The sequence below is a fragment of the Malaya genurostris genome, chromosome 1 (assembly GCF_030247185.1).
Source record: "Malaya genurostris strain Urasoe2022 chromosome 1, Malgen_1.1, whole genome shotgun sequence".
NCBI lineage: Eukaryota > Metazoa > Arthropoda > Insecta > Diptera > Culicidae > Malaya > Malaya genurostris.
Genome location: NC_080570.1, coordinates 59,723,007 through 59,743,403, shown reverse-complemented (window position 1 = coordinate 59,743,403; position 20,397 = coordinate 59,723,007). Strand labels below are relative to the sequence as shown.

Sequence of the window (20,397 nt, the reverse complement as noted above, 5' to 3'; positions counted from 1 at the left end):
TGCTTTTGTGAGAAAGCTTTTTCAATGTTGTACACAACATCATGTAACAGGGTTGTAGTGGACTTTCCACGCTGGTAAGCATGTTGCATTCCATGTAGCGGTTGCACGCCCAGACTAACATTCCTGATATAGTGATCGACTATGCGTTCCACTGTTTTAAGAAGAAATGAGCTAAGACTGATAGGCCTGAAACTCTTCGCTTCCTCATAAGTGTCGCGACCGCCTTTGGGAATAAATTTGACAATTATTTCCTGCCAGGCTCTTGGAATATATCCAGTCGCAAGACTAAAAGTAAGTATTTTCTTCAAAACATGTTTGAAATGTTCATACCCTTTCTGCAGTAACACTGGGAAAACTCCATCCTTTCCAGGAGATTTGTACGGAGCAAAACTCTCAACTGCCCATTTGACCGATTCAATCGTCACAACGCTTCGAGCAAGGGCCCAAGAATCGTAACTACCTGAAAAAGTCTCGGGAAGAGCTGTCGGTGATGGATCCATACATCCTGGAAAGTGAGTGTTAAAAAGGCAGTGAAGTACATCACTTTCATCAGACAAGTGTTCACCATCTGAAGTTCTTAAGAAACTGACATTAAAGTCCTTAGACTTCGAAAGTAACTTATTTAATCTGCTAGCCTCGTTGAGACTAGAGACATTTGTGCAGAGGCTTTTCCAACCACTTCGCTCAGACGATCGAAGAGCATTTTTGTAAGCCCTTCGAGCCAACACGAATGCCTCCGACCCATCTCTGCGTCGGTGGTTCCAAGCTCTTCTGCATAGTTTCCTTAGTCTAGCAAGTTCAGCATTCCACCAAGGAGTTCCTCTAGTAGCTCGCACAATCCGAAGTGGACAAGCCTCTTCATATGCTGCAACTATGAGTGAATTTGTCTCGTCGACAACATTTTCCAAATCAATTGGGGTTTCAATTGTTGGTTGGTACCCGTAAAATCTAGTCGCCAAGCCCTCTTCATAGAGGTCCCAGTTTGTAGATTTGGGATTACGATATGTGACAATATCAAATTTAACGCTTGAATGATCAAAGAATATGTACTTATGATCAGACAACGAAGGTTCGAGCTCATCGGAGACGAGCCAATTCACCAACTCAGGCGCAATTCTATCAGAGCAGAGAGTTACGTCCAAAACCTCCTCTCTTCCAGATCTAGCAAAAGTTGGGCGGTTTCCTGCATTGACTATGTGCAGGTTTGTACTGCTCACGAATTCCATCATATCAGAGCCTCTCGAATTTATATCTGTGCTGCCCCAAATGATATGGTGAGCATTTATGTCACTGCCGATTACAAGCGGTATATCACTCTTGCAGCAGTATGATACAACCTTTTTGAAGTCATCGCTTGGCGAAGGTTGGTTATGCGGTAAATATGCCGAACAATAGACATATTTCCTGTCTATGCCATCAATAGTCATACTAACTGTGACAGCACAAATATCCCGAGTTGTGAGCTCCGATATGAGAGAAACATCGAGAGCACTATTTGCAAGTATGCATGCTCGAGGCATTTCACGTGGATTTGTCATACCGATCTTGTTGAAGGCAACAAAGACTGGGTTTAACAATTTTCCAACGTAGAAGTTTCCCTTTTGGAAATATGGTTCTTGAACCAAAGCTATAGAAGCTTTACCTTCTTGAAGAAGTCTGGATAGATTCATAGTTGCTGTACGTTTATGCTGAAGATTGATTTGTGCCACTCTAACCATTATAAATTAGAGTAACGAACATTCCACCTCCAGCACCAACCGTACAACAACTACAAGAAACCAAATATATTGGCTTATAATCGCCTATAGCGAACCATGTAAGGATTTTTTTAAATGTTATTATCATTTAAATCCCACGAGTTGCGAAGAAAGAAGTCGTCCACTGTGCCAGAGCTTCGCTTAACACAGTAAGGGAACACCCCAAGATATTCCGTTCACGACTGCATTGTTTAACCTCCTGTAGCCATTCAGCCATCGGCACGGAAATACACCTTGGCTTAGGAGTTCCTATTTTTGTGGCCTTTTACGACATGGAACAGGAAACCAGTGGATCAATTCTTGGTAAAAAAATAATTCCGCCGGATGCCACACGGCTTACCTGTTTGGTGGACTTATACCACCGGTACAGGTGGACCGTAGCGTTATTCTTAGCCAGTTGGGAAACCGCTACCGACACTACACGGCTATCTAGGCTGCTCAGAGAGGGAAGTTGACATTGATGGTCAACTTCCATGGATGGCCGAGCAGCCGACCGTTTATTAAGGCCCGGCTTTAGGAAGCTTTTTTGAAAAACTTCTGCAGTTCAGTTTCGGCTATCTATACAATGAAATTAAATGACATCTTCCTAATAGCATCACTAAATAAAGAATGCCATCTATCGGAAAGACGGAAAATAATTAGGCGTAAATCCGGTACGCATGACGAGTATATACCTTCAAAATGGATTGTTTCGGTTTTCCTCTTTCGAGCAGAAATGCAACCCTTTGACGGTGTTTCATTGCTATTTCTGCTCGAAGGTGCAAAACCAAAGCATTCCACTAGTGCATTTCTATGAAAAACGCCATAAGAGTAACACTCGGAACCGTACTTTCAAGTTGCAAATGCAGTGCTTGTTCTGTACTTTCAAGTTGCCAAAAGTATTTTCAAGCTACGAGAAAGTCTACAAGGGGATGTTGGAAGCAGAAGCGGCAACTATGGGGGGGAGGGGCAAAGCACTTTTTGCCCTTTCAAAAGATTTATTGGAGTGGCCATGCCCTCTCAATGTTTTGGCACACTTTTTTCTGCTATCCCCGTAATTCGTCTCCGTAATCGTTCATTGTTTTCAACTAAGTTACTAACATTTTTAAACTAATTTACTACAATGTGAATTGTGCTATACTTTACCACTTTTGAAAATTGGTTATTACTGGAATAGTTAGGAGAATGTTTGTGGTCGTGTCACAACATTCAGAAGAGAAACTAAACTTGCTCACTTGTTTGTTTTCTATTTGCTCTAACCTCTTCGTTCCCTTTATAAAAATGTTTTATATATTGCAAAATTTAATGATGTGTAGTAATAATTTTTGTGCCCCCCAGTATTTCATGGAACTAGCCGTCCCTGGTTGGAAGTGATTATGTTTAGATTCTGTGGAGCTTTAGCTTTTGCTTGGGTGTCGAGTTTTATAAATTGAACATGTCAGAATTTTATTTATAACTACACAGCAAAAAAAAAATAATTGTAACAATCTCGATGTGATTATCAATTGATGTTAAAATGAAAAATGTGAAATTCGGACGTACTGAACATCAAATGCAATAGTTTCAAGAAATATTGCAGATATATCACACGCTATCGAAACAACGTATTGTAACAATTCTCTTTTGCTGTGTAGTAAGTTCAATACTCTGAGTAGATAATGTAGAACAGCGGCTCTCAACCTTTTTGTATCGCGGATCCGAACAGATTGAATGGGTTTTAATAACAACCTCAATATACTAATTCCTATTTTACAATATGGCTCTTATCATTAATCACACCATAGCCTTTTCACTGACATATTCGTAACTAGCCGCAGTTAGAAAAAGTAGAGCGATTATTCTTCTTTCTCTGTAATGGCTCAGACTTCTACCTCCATAAAGCATCGATTGTTCTCAAAATGTGTTCCGAGAAGGAGAGTCGATGTATAACATCATGATACTTTTGCAAATGTAAAGTCCTGGCATTACATTCCTTTTTGTGGAATTTGGCCTTTCTGTTTCAACAGACTTTGCAGCCGATTCTTAGTGTACAGAATCATTGCATGGCTAGTACTACTATGGATCCTACTGACACTAAGAATCCTTCCAGGTCGGGGCTCGAACATACGACAACTGGCTTGTAAGACCAGCGCCCTATGCATTGAACCACCAACCCGGGCACTAAAATGTATAATAACTTTTGACCGTGTATAATAATTACGGATAAAACAAATAAATTAGTTCTAATATTTCTAATATTAAAGTTTCTGCTGTAAAACGATATTAAATCGAAAGTATAGCACAGCGTTAAAAGGAGCATATTTCGTATTTTCCGAATATAATTTTCAGTATAACAAAAATAATTCAACGTATAATTCGTCAATGATTTCATTCTGTTCGCAATAAGAAACACTTTTTCCACTGTGATATCAAACCACACACTAACAGTCACTTAAATTGGATTCTTTAATCATTTTAACGGTCATTTTGAATATTCCTTCAGTTGGGATAGTACTCGCATGATGGCCCCACGTTACCCTATCAAAAACATCCAGTCTTTCATCTAGACTGTGTTTATTTTTTTCATTTACCAACAAAGTTGTCATTCATACAGAATTGCATGTAATGCATTGATTTGTATACGTCCATGAGATTAATATCGGGTGAAAATTACCAACACAATAAAAAATAGTCTAGATGAACAACGTCGAGAAAAATAACTGGTTACCTTCCAACATCGCTAAAACAGTTAAATATATTTTCAAAGTAATCCCATAATTTATTGCGACAATTCATTTCCAAATATTATACAAATCTTGATGAAATCAGGCATCCCAGCATGCAACTGATTGGTGTTGACAAACGAGGGGGAACCAACTAGTAAAATAACTTTTACCTAACACAAGGGGTGAACCGATAGTAAATAGTTCGCGCAGTTCAATATAGATGGAACTAGTGCATAACCTAAATTTATTTTCATAAGAATTTACTCATATCGTCATGTCTGTTAGTCTGTGGCATTCTCTGCACTCTGATTACAACTGAATTTATTTTCCGAATGGCAAATGAATTTGTAGATTCAAGTCTACATTTTTCAGCTAGCTTCTAAACAAACAAGACCTCTCAATAATTTACGTTTTTTCGATGACAAAAAGTTTTTTATCGTAACGTCACAAATGAAGTCGAATTCATGCTTGACAGTTCAGTAGGATTGTTTATATGGGCTTGTATTTGCCTACACTCTTAGAAAAAATGAAACTTACACTTGCCGTAATTTCTTGGGTGATGACAGGTATTACATCTTTTAGCATGTAAAAATAGATATTGAGTCTGTTTCGATTTAAACTTCAACTAAATTAGATGTGAAGTTAATAATGTGATTCACTTTTACTTGATTTGAGATTATAAATTTGATTGAATTGCAAGGCTTTTTTATGTGCATCTAAAGAGACGTAAATTTGCCCGATTTTTTCGATTTACACGAGTGTGTAATGTTGAACCAAGTTACCGTGCGGGGAAGTAACGGTCGTCACTCGTTTTCGCCCGAGACGTCAGATAGTTTAAATTGAACTATTAGGCAGAGATGGCGGTTCAATTTGAACTGCTTTGAGCACTGATGAGCCGATGGCGAAACGCGATGAAAATGAAAACAATAAGGTTTTCTGTAACGACAAAAAAGTTGCTAAAACGAACAACAAACGAGGGAAAAATATCTTGATTCCCAGTGCATATAAGCTATTGGAGTTGCTGGCGACCGCTGTCCGGACATTTTATTTATTCTACAGTCCGTTCCGTTGCATTCCAAGCATCCTAGCAAATATTGGGCTGAAAGTTTGAATTAACAACAAAAAAGAGTTAAGAATTGATCAAGGAAAACTTAAGAAGTATTACCAAAAAAAGCAAGGAAAAAGACAAAGTGCCGTTCAGAGGATCCATTGGCAAGCAGGCTAACCTTCGTTGACACCAGGCGACATAGTTATCCAAATGCTTTTGAAGGCTCAAAATTACGAATTACCAAATTCAATTTCAAATCGTCGGCGTAGATCAGCAACCATAAGCAAGGAAATATTGTTGCAAGAACAGCGCAGAACGGGGGCATATTACCGCTTTGTGCAACCATCGAAAACAAATATACATGCTCGCATATGAACTCTGTGTAAAATTTGCTCAAGCAGCGTGGCGAATAGTTGCAGATGTCATCGCTATCGACACGATTTTGGATGCAGCATTCACATCACGACACTTTTCTTTGAGTGCTATATTCACTTCACGCAAAATTTTTGTTCCGCTGTTGGTTACAATGACTAGTTTATTTTTGTTTCATTCCGTTTGAATTTGATATTAGAGTTAACTGGTGGCAACAGGAATGTTTTTGCAATGACTGAGCGGAAATATATATTGGAGAAGCCAAGTGAAAGAAAAACTAACAGAAAAGATGAATTTTTGGAAAAAGATACGCTCAGAGACAGGACTCGAACCTGCGTTCTTATGCATTCCGTGCATACGCGCTACCATTTCGCCACTCTGATCTTGCTTTAGCCACACTAAAACTCACAGACATAGTAGCACGTACATCGAACATGGTCTACATCCTGGCCGTCACCCGACCGACACCTTATATCCAAACATCTTCTCTGTCCATCAAACACTAGTCCTCTCGCTTTATACCTATTTCTCCGATCAAGCATTGAGTAGGAGAGTGTATTTATAATCGCTTGTCACCTTCTTTAATGGTGCCAGTCGCTGGCTGGACATCGTCAAACTAAAATTAATAAATCGTTAAAAACAGGAATGTGTTTATTAGGATTTTTCACCGACACTTTCTCAACTAACCATCACTGTAGATCTCTCAAAATCCTTATCGTATGCATTTTAGAACACAAATCAGCTAAGCAAGTCGCAGTCAAATAATAACAATATTTTACTGATGCTTTCGCTGTAAAGCAGGATTCTGTTCTAAAGACTGTACTCGAGAAAAATGCAACACGCAAAAATTAACATCAAGAACTTATTTATCGTCGGATAATTTTGAAACTTCTCTGAGTTTAAATGAATACTTATGAGCTTTGTTTTCACAAAGCTGATTTATTCAACCTCCTCTCCTTAGACTTAACGCTACCTATCCAATTCTGTGATATACTTGTACCATCACTCACTTTCATCCTCTCTTTTTTAAAATCGTTGTTGAAAGAATCAATGTCTGGCGAGTTTAGTGGATTTGCTTTCATTGGCACAAAAACAACACAATTGGTTTCATACCATTCCATTCGCGAAATGGCACGATGCCAGATTCGGCCAAAACAGAATGTTTCCTACTTGAAACCGGAGGATGAGCGACAAATACCATTCAAGTCAATGAAGACATGAAGATAGGCCCGCTTCATTGTCCGCTAAACGAACCAGACGATCACTTGGTCACGTGCAGAATCGAAAGGTTCGGATTGCGTTTGAAGTAATCCTTCACATTCCTTGTGTTCACGAGGTTGCATTTCTTCCGCTGTCAGCTTCTCGCTGCGTCGATTCTGCCATACGGGACACAGTCGAATTGTCCAACAGTCCAATGATGTTGCAATCCATATGTGGAAATTGCCTGCATTTTTCACGCCCATGTTTTTGTGTCGTGTTATTGTGACGTCACAAATGAACAAAAATTCATCCTTGACAGTTTAGCGGTATTGTTCACAAACAAGCTTAAACAAAATCGAGAAACACATCTCAAACAATCATCTTTACACTTTACAACTAGTCACTTTTATTTAATAAATCTCGGAAACGAACTGTATCCAATCGTAAACAAATATTTGGAAACTCTATTTAGGCGATATGGACCGTGAACGCTCTCATCCGTTCGTCAACAGACAAAAAAAATCTGCTTACAGCTGTGTTGTGTTCATCCGATTGAGGTTAGCAGTGACGGTGACTTGCTTGGGAGTCATCTTGATCACCACGTGACCAATTGTGACGAAGTTTGGCACATGTAAACATTACACTCTGAACTAGTCTTACCAAAAATTTCAATAATTTTTATTTATGTAATAAAGAGCTTTATGTAAAAAAAAAGTGCTGATATTTTTCGAGTAAGCAAAGTCCTGGCATTACATTCCTTTTGTGGAATTTGGCCTTTCTGTTTCAACAGACTTCGCAGCCGATTCTTAGTGCACAGAATCATTGCATGGCTAGTACTATGGATCCTACTGACATTAAGAATCCTTCCAGGTCGGGGCTCGAACATACGACAACTGGCTAGAAAGACCAGCGTCCTATGCATTGAACCACCATCCCGGGACAAAATATTTTTCGAGTACAGCATTTAAATAATGGGGTTATGTTTCGCACTAGAAGTTTTTCCCATTTTTACACTGGGAAATACTCAGATTGGTTTTCGTATCGTAATGCGTTGAGCTGTTTTTATTAGCAGGAAATAAATTCATAGACGGGTCCACATAGTTTCCTTAGATAAACAAAATATTAAACTATAGTCTAGTAAAATCGTCTGAATTCTTTTTACGGAGTTCATTATGATCTTCTATAACGGATTCCGAGTGAGATGTAACAACTAATTACAAATCGGATTGGTTCAAAATTAGAGCATCTGATTCGAAATCCATTTGAAAATCATTCGAATGATTTAACTGGGAAAAATGGGCACCGAATAAATTTATAATGAAATCATGCAAGGTTAGTGAAAAAAAACTAAAACTCGTACCTAAATCTATAACTAAAGGTGAAAGTAAAAACATAACATGTAAAACAAGAGATAAAAACCTTTTCCGACTGGGTGCTGTGCGACACAGGCCAACTTATTTCTGTTTCGGTCGCACCACCACCATCAACTTCTGTAAACATTGTGTGATGCCGCCTGGAAAAATCACAATCCGTAGAGAGAATGGGAAGAGATAGCAGCGGATGGAAGAGCGTTTTGAGAATAGTACATGAAAATAAAAAGAAATGTGATTTAGAAAAAAGCATTGGCCAATCAAAACAGTGATGATGGAGTCTCCAGGAGGGAAATAAATTTGTAACTAAGCCACATTTGCTTCCAATAAAAGTAAAAAATAAATTAAGTTCTGTGACGAGAACGTTTCGCATGAGGGAAAGCTGGTGGAAAATTGTTGAACTATGAAGTACTCACCCATGGAGTGGTTGAACCACTTCGGTTTGGATCTCCACGAGATGAATATGAGGTAAACGGGAATACTGGACAGGATCATCAGCAAACCGTAACCGGTCTCCACCGGGCTGGCAATCATAGGAACAACTGTAACGAAGACTGTGGCCAGCAGATAGAAAATCGGGAACAACAGATTCACTTTGATTGGACGGGTTAGGTTAGGTTGCTTCCATCGGAGCCACGGTAGGCAGAGCACAGCAACGCCGATACTTAACTGAAATTGAAATAATGTTTTGTAATGTTTTGAAAAGTATCAACAAAGCCCTCGTGCGACTTACCCAAGTGGCAAATCCAACGTAGTTGATCAGCGCGAAAATGTCCGACACCGTCAAGTAGACCATCGACAAAAGTGCCATTATCAAAACAGCCGGAGTTGGAGTCAGTCGCTGGATTTGAATCATGGTTAGAATTTCTGGCATTTGACCTTCACAAGCGCCGGCATAGAACAATCGTGATGACGTCAGCAGAATTCCATTAACGGCTCCGAACGTCGACAGTGCCACAAAAACTGCAGGGGAAGAAGGAACGCGAAAATTTGGTTAGTACTTAGAACTAGAACATTGTTGACAAATGTTTGAACATATGTTAATAGATTCGATAAAATCATTCGTTCTCCAAGGTTCTATTTGACAAATCTTCTTCTGTTAAAAACGTATACATCTTTCTCACACCGATTAAAGGTATTTATTATTTATATTGAAACGCGACGAACGGTACAAGGATACCGATTTTCAATCCGACCCGTATTAGTACATTTTCATCAGGTTTCCTCTATTTCGGGTACGGCGAATGCTTTTGAGCAGGTTAAATTTAGCGACACAAAAGACTAATGATTGATTACTATCGCTATTATCGATTACTGTGACTGTGAATGACAGGACACATTTTTCCATATAACAAAGTTCTGCCAGGTCTTCTACTAGTTTGAATGCTTGCATGGCATGGAGAGTAATTTACTGTATAACTTCGAGTGATCTGTTTTATGCTCCTCATTACTGTGACACAAAATTAGTTTAATGGAAATACATTGGATTGTTCTGCATTTCAGACTGATTCCACAACAATACTTAAGCGTCAAATGACGTCTTCTGTGATGGTTTTTCATAAAACAGTAGTTGTCTACCTTTTCAAATTTTATCGAAGTCAATTAGACTCTAACTTTAACGATGTTTTGAATGAAACAAAATGGTATGATGATCGGTACTAACCTGGAATAGTCCACGCGAAAATACCAAATACCCGATCGGCGAAGGTAACTGCAACTGCTTCCGAACCTAACACTTCCTCCGGCGTCAGTACAGAGTAGAAGGACACGTTGGTGAGGACGTAGACTACGGTGACTAGAGTACATGATATGGCAATGGCACGCGGTAAATTCTTCACCGGATCCTTCAGTTCCTCTATGATAAAGTTCAAATAGTTCCTAGAATGAAGAAAAAAAATTCCAGAAAATTCGTTGATTATTTGGGTTTTCGATAAATAGACTCGACTATCTCGTCTTACCATCCATTGTAGGCGAACAGACCAGAATAGAAGGATAGTGCCAGCGAAGTAACTTCGGTTTTCGTGTTATCAAATGTGAAGTTTGCGGTATGACCTAAAAAGTACAAACGGTTAAATTCACGTCAATTTTAAATCTGGTTTAAATTAATATAAAATTGTCCGATGCAAAATGCATATATGATAAGCCAATTTGTGACTGTGGTAGAAACTGATTCTTCGCCAATTTAACTAAATTGAAGGTGGGATGAGATTTGATTAAGGCAAGAAAAGAATTCTTCCTGCGTCCGAGCGATGAGCACGGTTTATGATGAGATCGCGTATCAACGATTGCCGTAGCCAAGTTAGTGGACAGTGGATTGCTTGCAGTTAACGTGATGGAAATATCATCACTCTCTAGAATTTGATTATCACTTTCTGGATGATTAGATTAATATTAGGGTGATTGGCGATAAGCATACACAAACTCTGAAACTTCTAAATTTATTAGGAAGATTAATTTAAGGAACCGTTCCTTCCTTTCTTACTAAAATAAAAAAAATAAACTTTCTTTCTAAAATATTTTGTGAACCCCACACAGCTTAAATCAAGTTGCCCTTAACAAAACAAGCAAACCATGCTCCGTCCACAGCGACAGTCAGTAAATACTTTGAATGCAAAAACCGGATGAATACATTTGTTTTGGAAGAACCGAATAACTTTTTGTCCGTTTTTTTGCATTCAAAATTATTTTGTACGGTTCTTTCAGAAAAGATGGCTTTTGCTCTCAATGTTTTTATCCGATTTGTGCATTCAAAAATACTTAATCGGGTTTTCCAAACTAAGTTGCACTTATCCGATTTTTGCGTTCAGCCGTTCATACGCTCTGTCACATTTTTCTACTCAGTCAACGCCTGACTTCATACAGAGCGGATGGATAAAATATTTGCTTTCTCATTCGCTCCATGAATAGTCCATGGCTCGATTTGCAATGTTCAGTCACAGAGAACAGACATCCAAGTGAAGATTTAAATTTGTGTATGAAATTTAACGGTTGTTTTAAAAAGCAATCACCACGTAGCAATGCTCCTGTAGAGGCGCTTTGATCAGCCCAGTAATCCTTTATGGGCTCTTGCGTTCGATCTTTCATACAATGGTAGTTCATGCGTGCAAAGTCGTACGCAACGGTGATTTTAAACGGATTTTTACTTGTATGCTTTACACAGCTTTCATGAAAAAATTTGTACTAGCTTGGATGTATGTTCTCTGTGGTTCAGTAACAGCACTCCGTGCGGTTCGATTATGCCGTAGAGAAGGTTGCTTGTGCGCATCAGCAAATGGCTTCGGCTCGCATTATTTTCAATATGTGTACTCGCGTATATGAAAATCGTTCTCACAGACAGCTTTCAGGGACAGGGTTATACAGTCAAAGTCTGTATTTTACAGTTTATTCAGAATTGTGACCAAGATTACAGATTTTTGGTCAGAAAAACCGATTTTACACTCATTCAGGGGTTAGCCAAATTTTGTGCTAGGGCACATAACCGATTTTGATATGTTTACGTTTCGTCTTTGACTCAGCAGTTCGAATTAAACTGCTTAATGCAAAACTCAGCAGTTCAGAACAATTTAGATTTATATATTTATTTTCCATAGCGTGAAATAAAAATTGAATAATGATCAAGTTAAAATATATTTAATAATGGTACTGTTTTTCTAGGAAGTAAAACCATTATCCTGGTTTTGTGTAAATTAAAAAAAGAGGATAAAATTTACATAAAGACAATATATAAAACGGGAATTACTACAAACGATCCCATCTGCTAATGATGATTTTTTTATGTTCACTTTTTCTTGCAATTAGTATAGCGTAATTCATTATGCTATCAACAATTTCTTCTGATAAGATGATGTTCTCGATCATAATGTAAGGTAATAAAAAGAAAATTGTCAAATACATTATACTTAATAAACGGAAGTGAAAATAAACAGAATAAGTTGTCATTTTCAGATGGCATTTTAAATTAATTTTTTTATCAAATCATCATTTTGCGCCGCTCAAACGAAAAAAGCACTTCCAACGTCTTTTCCACTACAACATTATAAAACTCCAACGAAGAAAAGTTTTGGTTTCTTTAAATTTGAATTCTAAAGTTTTTTTCATTTCGTTGTGCTTCAATTTGGTATCAATTTTATTTACAGATTTTCAATACATACTTTTGACCCCCCGGTAAACATTTATAGATTTTTTTCCTGAAAAATACAGATTTAAATGTGTCAACCCTGCCAAAAGAATTAGAATACCGTGGCTGAAAATCGATCCTTGTTTGACATATCGACCGTCCCACGACAAAAGGGCCTAACTGTAAATGACAGTTTCTCTTTGTTTACTTTTTCTTTCACGATTTACCGAACTGATTTTATATTTGACACTTTACTTTTCGCAAAATTTTCAAGTTAAAACTACAAGCTTTCGATTTATTTTGGAAACTTTAAAGAATTTGCAATAATGGCTCCGTTACAATCAAAAGAGAATGTAAACAAAGAGAGACTCTCACTTGCAGTTAGGCCCTTTTGTCGTGGGACTAACGATATGTTTCTCTAAAGCCATCTCTTCACGCTTATAAAAAGTTACTCACAGTTTGAGTACTTGTTACTGATTTTCAAATCATACATGGTCACGTCAAAAATTGAGTAGTTACCATCAATGCACTATGGTCCGAAACGGGAAATTAGCGTGACAAAAATATTTTTACTATTAAATATTAGTTTTTTGTGGTTGGTGTCATCACAAAAGTTGTTTGTAATCAAATGGCGTTTAGGAATTATGCAATGTTTTTGAGTTTTTGAAGGTATTTTTAAAACTAATTTAAATAAGTTAAAAAAATAACACCCTTCCAATTTTCTTTTCAATTTTTACTTATATTATGACCTTTCAGGAACCGCATAGGATCGATGTGGCATCTAATGAATATTGATATTTGAAGCTTGATTAGTTTTTGATGAAAAAACAATCATAACTTTTTACAGGTAGCTCATATGAAAAAGCTTGGATGAGCAAAATTATGCGCATTGATTAGTTTAACAACTCTTCTTATTACAACTTCTCCGTAGAACGTTTCACAAAAAAGTTAGAACAAAAAAAGTGATTTTTCAGGAGCCACCCTACTTTTACTCGGGAAAATTAATGTAACTCGATCAAATGAAGAGCTAGAGAGGTGCTTTTTTCAACAAAGTTGCTCAAAATAAAATTTCCTACAACTTTATTGTACAATAAAATCATTTTTGAGTTCAATTAAGAAAGTTAGATATCAGATTTCAATCTAAATGAGGACCACCCTAGTAACTTTTTTCATCAAAAGGAGCGCCATTTGATTTCAAACAACTTTTGTGAAGACACCAACTACAAAAAACTAATATTTAATAGTGAAAATATTTTTGTCACGCTAATTTCCCGTTTCGGACCACTGTGCAATGGTAATAAGTAACTTTTACTCTAAATTTGAATTTAACCTAAGAACATGTTTGTAGGTTACTATGCGAGAAATAAGTCTAAAACTTGTAATAAACACTTGTAGCAACAGGTGCCATTTTTGTTAGTGGGATCGCATATTTTTATTGACCTGTTTCTCTGTATCTGTTGCAAGATGCAAACGATTTTTTTCAGCCAAAACCGAAATCATAAACTGGGAAATATAAGCAATAAACATAGTAGGCTCGCTTCAATATTTCGGTACTAACATGTGATAAGGGCATATCGTACGATAGGCCCTTGCGAATGTTACAAAATATAATGCTCATTGCTCGGCCCTACAACTTTCATATACACAATAGTAGATATAATCTCGTAGATGAAAGCTCAATCTACAAAATCATGCAAAATATGCTTGAATTCCATGCTTAAAATTCGAGTAATAAGCATTATTTTTCGTAATTTTTGAAAGGGCCTATCGCATGATATGCCCTAATCACCTGTTAGTACCGATTTATACATTTAAATACAATATATTCATAAACTGAGCAATTTTTACGTAATTACTTAAATTATGAAATAAATTTTCACTCAAAATTTTAATGCTTATACTAAATGTTTGACTTATGTATAAATAAAGTAGTACTTAGTAAATGAGCACATTTTTCCCAAACATTGTTTCCAGTGGCGAAAGAACTTAAATTTGTTTAACTAAGGAGTTACTTTAAATTAGAGTTGTTCCACTTTTCCTGCAGATGAGTGGGGGCTTACTCATTTTTGAGTAACTTTTTTAAAGCTTGAAGTTGTTAAACACACAAAAAATCAAATTCGCTCCACTTGTGCTTCAAAAGCATAGCACACAAATGTAGAGTATGTCGTCCTATAACTTCGGCAAATGTCATCACATTTTAATCCTAAGCGTAGATCTGTTTATATAGAATGTTATACTTATAAGATAAACGTGTGTAAATTTACGACGCAAACCAATGTGTCATTCTGAACTCTCGCCATATTGATGCATATGTCTTCACTATAATCTTCTTTGAACAAAATGGTGGCACGAATCTTCATGGAGCAGATCGAAACAAACCACAAGTTCGTTGACAGTAAGTATATCTAAATAAATTGTTGGTGATTTAAAAAAACGTATTAGGCAGTGACAGCTTCTTCTTTGCTTACTTTCATTTGTATTAATTACTTAACCATTTCCACGTTTTTCGTAACTCTTTGTCATTGATATCTTCGAATGACGATTAGTACTGGGAACTTAATGATAATCTACATGACCGCTTCACAATATTATATATTTGTAATGAACAGAAATCAAACAAATAGAAACTATCACTTGTTATTTCAAACTTTTGTGAAATTAACCAAGAAAAGTTAAATTAAATAATAATTTAATATTCTGCAGAAGGAATTTTTTATCTGTAAACGAAAACGAAAAGAGTTATTTATACGCATTTGTCTGACATTTATGTTGTGGGTGTCAAACCATCTGAATGTTCAGTGTAAAACATTTGAAATAAATCTACTGTTTGGTAGATGAAATTCAGGTGTAATGTGTATAGTTTTCAATAATATTTCTTTTAAATTAGATTCGAAGTGATTTACACTTAAAATTTATGTGTTGCGAAATTAGATGTAAAATACTTATGTACAGCGTATCGATTTTCATCAGTGCAGTATCGAACCGGCTTGCACTACTCTGAGGAACTCTACTTAATGGAAATCAGTTCCATTAAGAGGTAGAGCAGTTTCATTAGCAGTTTTAAGATTGTCTTATCTATCATCTATGCATGTTATAATTATTCGTTTCATGTATTTCTACTGATGAAATAATGTAATGTGAAAATGTCATAATTTTGTCTTAAGATATAGTCATAAAAAAAAAGTATACGAGGAAAGAAAGATTTTTGATTCGAAAACATTAATAATTTATGCATTTCTATAACACATTATATTATTTCAGAGGATTTTCCCGTCATGCATCAAGAATGTAAATCAATTCATAACGAAAATGTAAATCAATTTATCATAACGAAAAGTAAATCAATTTTATTTTAATTGATGCTAAAATTTATCTTGTATTTCCTTGTGAAAAGAACCACGAGTCGTTGAAATCGCAAATATATGTGATGTGATTAGTTTTCTGTTCCCATATATTTTATGATATTTTCAGTATAAATCGAATATTTTAAATAGTTGGTACATTTAATGCTAAACAAGTTCTTAATTACATTACAGAATTACAGAACAGAGTTTACTATATTAGAAAAATAATTATCATGAAACGTAAGCTATGAAATTTTTGCAAACATTTTTGTGAATTCCGTAAAACTATCTCATGAACATCTGAAGTAAAATATTGAAGAATTTCCTTTCTTTATCATAAGACAAACTCATGGAAACCATTTAATATCTCTATGTCTGAAAGTCATAATTCGTTCTTATGAAGTTCGCAGATCATTTTGTCTGATTGTAGAGGTGTGCTAAATAGCTCACATTGGTAAGCAGCTCCGAACTGACCAGTGCACCAAAGTCAATCGATTCGATGCATCATATAAAGAAAAGCAAAATGATTGTCAGTCCACCTAGTTGAATGATAATACCTGCCTCTTGTCATACGATTATTTTCACTACAAAATAGAACCAGTACTTTTATGGGGCCAGTTTTTGACACACATTTAGATGGATCCAGATTTTCGCAGACTTTCGTGAAAATGTACAGACTTTTGAGATTGTCGCGACGTTATTTTTTCTTCTCCAAGTCAGTTTAGTGTATCATACTTTTTAGAGAAATTGAAGCCTGCAGACATTTTTTCGAATGTATGGACTTTTGCAACCCTGTCTGAAGATATTTGAAATTGTTACCTGGCATCTCTGATTACAGTTATAATGTGAGCCTAAGATTATTTTAATCGGTTGGGGTATCATTAAGATAGAAAAAAGTGCTAGCACCAAATCGTAACATTTTTTGCAGTTTCATCCAGCGAAAATAAAAAGATGTTACTTTTGCACATCTCCCTAATGGGACTCAACACCCAGACGGTGTAAAACGTTTTGCGCATGTATCTCACAAAATAAATCAGAAAAAAATTGTTTGTCTGGTCATGCAGAACAACTTGGAAACAGTCGTCCGGTTGGTTGCAGAATAAATTAAACAATCAAACTGAAGGCGCGGTGTATCAACCGTTTTCTCATAAATTAACTATTGACTTCAAATTTGCATGACTTGTCCAGATGGAGATAGAAACAGTTGACACCTGTTTGCAAACTGATTTAACATCTGATCAGAACTCATAAACGTAAACATTCGTACAAATCACCGGGTGTTACTAAACGATAACTGGCCACAGTTGGGGTTGGCAAAACTTACCTCTGAAGAAGTAGTATCCTCCGGTACCGATGATTACGAAGAGGGCCAACAGTTTGGCGAAGGTGAAGATATCCTGTACGGCAGTAGCCCATTTTACATCCCAACAGTTGACGAACGTCAGGACCACTGCAATGAGAGATGAATTTCCAGTTTAGTAACGCCAATGAAATATCTTATAGTTCTTGATCTGGTGTAAGGTTGTAACGATGCGTCATTGGATTTGAATAACAGATTAAATGAGCAGACGCCCTGTCGAATGTCGACGGCATTACGATACGGATGAATACAATCAGTATGGAAATGAGGAGCACGGTTGTTTGCTTCCGGATTATGAAGGGGCAATATTACAGAGATACCATAGTAGGGGGCCAGTGACCGAGATCAAAACAGAAAATGTCACTTGGACGGTTTACCTAGTTTTCTTTGGACTTTCCAAGATCAGCTGAACCGGTTACATTCGAGTAGTATGAGCCGCCTGCTGAGCAAGTTTTGTGAATCTTAAAGTTGAGCAGATGACGCCTAGAAATTACTCAACGCTTACGAAGAAATAGCCATAATCCGTAAACAAATTTAGTCACAAATGTTATGCATTGTAAAGTTTTCGATTTGACGATTCATTCGAAATATAATGCGTAAAACCGCTTGCATTTTCGTGATCCGGCCCGATGGGATTCAAATGAGACACGAAAATAACGATAAATGTTATCGCATGTTTATTTATTTTTTCGCTAGCCTGTTTACTTCTTCCGCTACTGGCACTGGACTGAATGGAGGAGACAATTGATAAGTACGGTTCGGTTATTGTTGGCCCGCAAAGACGTCATATTTTACATTGTAGAGTCACGCACCGGGTTTAATCTCGCATCGGAAGCATAGACACCGGCTTTCGCTGGAAGCATCCGAGAGGTAGTCGCTGGTTGGACTTGATTATATATGATTGAGCTCTGCGACACGAATGGAACACCAACGCAAGGCATTGCCCGTGTTTTAGATTAATGCAATTGCAACTGATGGAAGGCGTTTATGATGGTAATTATAATTATTTCATTCAATTCAGTTTTTTTGCTGTCAGGAATAACTGAAACATATTGGAGACTGCTTTGAAGTTACAAAACAATTTTTGAACAGATTGCCTTAAAATAAAGAGTTGAATGATAGTAAATTACGTTGTGTTCTAAGTAATCCACCTCCCTGCTATGGAAGCTAGTTCCTGAAACCGACGGATTTTGTTTTGGTGGTGTTGTTGTCAGCTACGTTCATACCATACAATCAAACCACACTGGTGTCAAAAGTTAATTTCTTCAAACCCAATATAAATATAACTAGACTAGAGTTATCTCTATAAAACAAGTAATTTGACCTCTTTTTGAATAAGAAAAGGAAATTGTGGTTAATTATAGTTGGATTATATTCCATCGAAATCGTTTCCTTATGTTGGTGCAACCGCATAAAGAAAAATGTGAACGTGTGAACACTGCTTAAACACAGCATTTGATAGCGAACTAGAACCAAAGAACCAATATTGTCGGCTTCAAGCCATTCAAGTTGTATGCAGATGACAAACGTGCCACCGGGATGAAGTAATCACATTATGATAACAGTCACTGAAGTTACTTCCTTTGTTGAAGTTGTCAATGTGTGATTCTGTTTATTTCGTGTTAGTTTTGGCAAACACTAAAAATACCGCACTGCAGAATCATCCGAGCTAAATCATTGGAAACTATACTAGAGCACCAGTTGAGTGGCACAATTCATACTTACAAATACAGCAAACGGCCAGCAATCGGGCAGCGTCTTCCGGTGGTTGACATTCGGGGAAAAATGGTTTCAGTACGTACACACTGAATGTCAGTGCGACAATGGCCTGCGAACATGGACGGACGATCATGCATTCAATCCACAAACGGATGAACGCCAGGAAGGGTCCAAAGGTTTCCATGATGTAGGCGTAGTCGGCACCGGATTTCTTTATCATCGTACCCAATTCAGCGTAGCAGTAAGCCCCGACCTGCAAAAAACGAAAAAAAAAATGATGTGATTGAGGTGTGCAAACTGATATAAAGTGCACTTTTTGTTTAGCTAATCTATTTAACGGGTCTGGGTAATCAACTGCAACATTACTACAACAGTGATCTATGCGTTGAAACTACATTGCACGATCCTTCGTTGATTTGTTTACATTGTGTTTTGACAGTTATGGGTTTAGAAGTTACTTTCAAAATCTAGTGTTATTCGGAGAAATATATCTAGATCAAAAACGTCGTTTTGGACTTGCTTCAACTTTAGCTTGGAACCCAGAGAAGAACATAGTTTGTGAGTTCCTGGGGACAGAAAGTACCGAAAATCAATATAGTGAGGAACATCGTGCAACTGTTGTGATTCCTGGCATGGTGAAGGCTTTCAAAAGGCGCCCACTACTCGACGTAATGCTAGCTAATCGCCGTATCAACGCATCGGATCGAAATCTCCATAGAATCCTTGATGATAAACTTCAAGCTTTACAAGATTCCAATGGTTCAAGACCTTTTGATGAGGCAGAAAAGAGATCGAGTAAAAAGAGCAAAGGCACTACCGAAGAGGAACTTGGAGAATATTGAGTTTACCAACGAAAAACTAGTCGCCGTACAGCGATTCGTGAATAGCGGCCCTTACACGTGACAATATTATTGTCAATCCAAAGTATTGTTAATACCGTTAATCAAATTGGCTTGGTAACTTGAATCCGTGTTTTTCGAAAAAATCAAGCGTTTGGAGCTTTAAATATTGCAACTGAATATTGAAACATTGAGGGAAGAGGTCATCGTACGTATTTAACTGTTTCCTCTCTGGGGAGAAAGTGTTGTAGGATTGATGAGCTGTTTTGATTTTTTGACAATATTTTCGTCAATCAAATAAAGTTTCCACTACACGATCAAAAGTATTGTCAATACTACTTGTATTGACAATACTATTGTCTCGTGTAAGGGCCGCTAATAAGCAGAGCGACAAAGTTTGTTTTGCTGATATTGTATCCCTGAAGCAGTGAAGATCAATCACAAAACCTATCGGGAACGAGTTCCGTAGAACGTCGTCAAATCGTAGGCACAATCGTCGTCATTTTAGTTCCAGAGCGCCGATTCACTGGGAGCACGATGCGATTCCCAAGTGTTGCTCTTAAAACAGTGTAATTTGAATATATACA

The 20,397-nt window shown here is 37.0% G+C and overlaps 1 protein-coding gene across 6 annotated transcripts in view; it reads right to left on the bottom strand.

Annotated features, from left to right (window-relative positions):
* The window catches only part of LOC131440195 (Y+L amino acid transporter 2), a 73,766-nt gene that overhangs the window by 16,799 nt on the left and 36,570 nt on the right, over positions 1-20,397 (bottom strand). For 4 of the 6 annotated variants that reach the window (XM_058611258.1, XM_058611261.1, XM_058611259.1 and 1 more), the window contains exons 3-8: positions 18,978-19,224; positions 17,217-17,342; positions 10,390-10,483; positions 10,095-10,309; positions 9,165-9,394; positions 8,848-9,100 (exon numbers count right to left, since the gene is read on the bottom strand). In XM_058611258.1, the coding sequence (XP_058467241.1) occupies positions 8,848-9,100; positions 9,165-9,394; positions 10,095-10,309; positions 10,390-10,483; positions 17,217-17,342; positions 18,978-19,224 (1,165 nt within the window). Of the gene's footprint in view, positions 1-8,480; positions 8,575-8,847; positions 9,101-9,164; positions 9,395-10,094; positions 10,310-10,389; positions 10,484-17,216; positions 17,343-18,977; positions 19,225-20,397 lie in introns of all 6 variants that reach the window. The other 2 variants (XM_058611263.1, XM_058611262.1) reach the window with 1 other exon arrangement.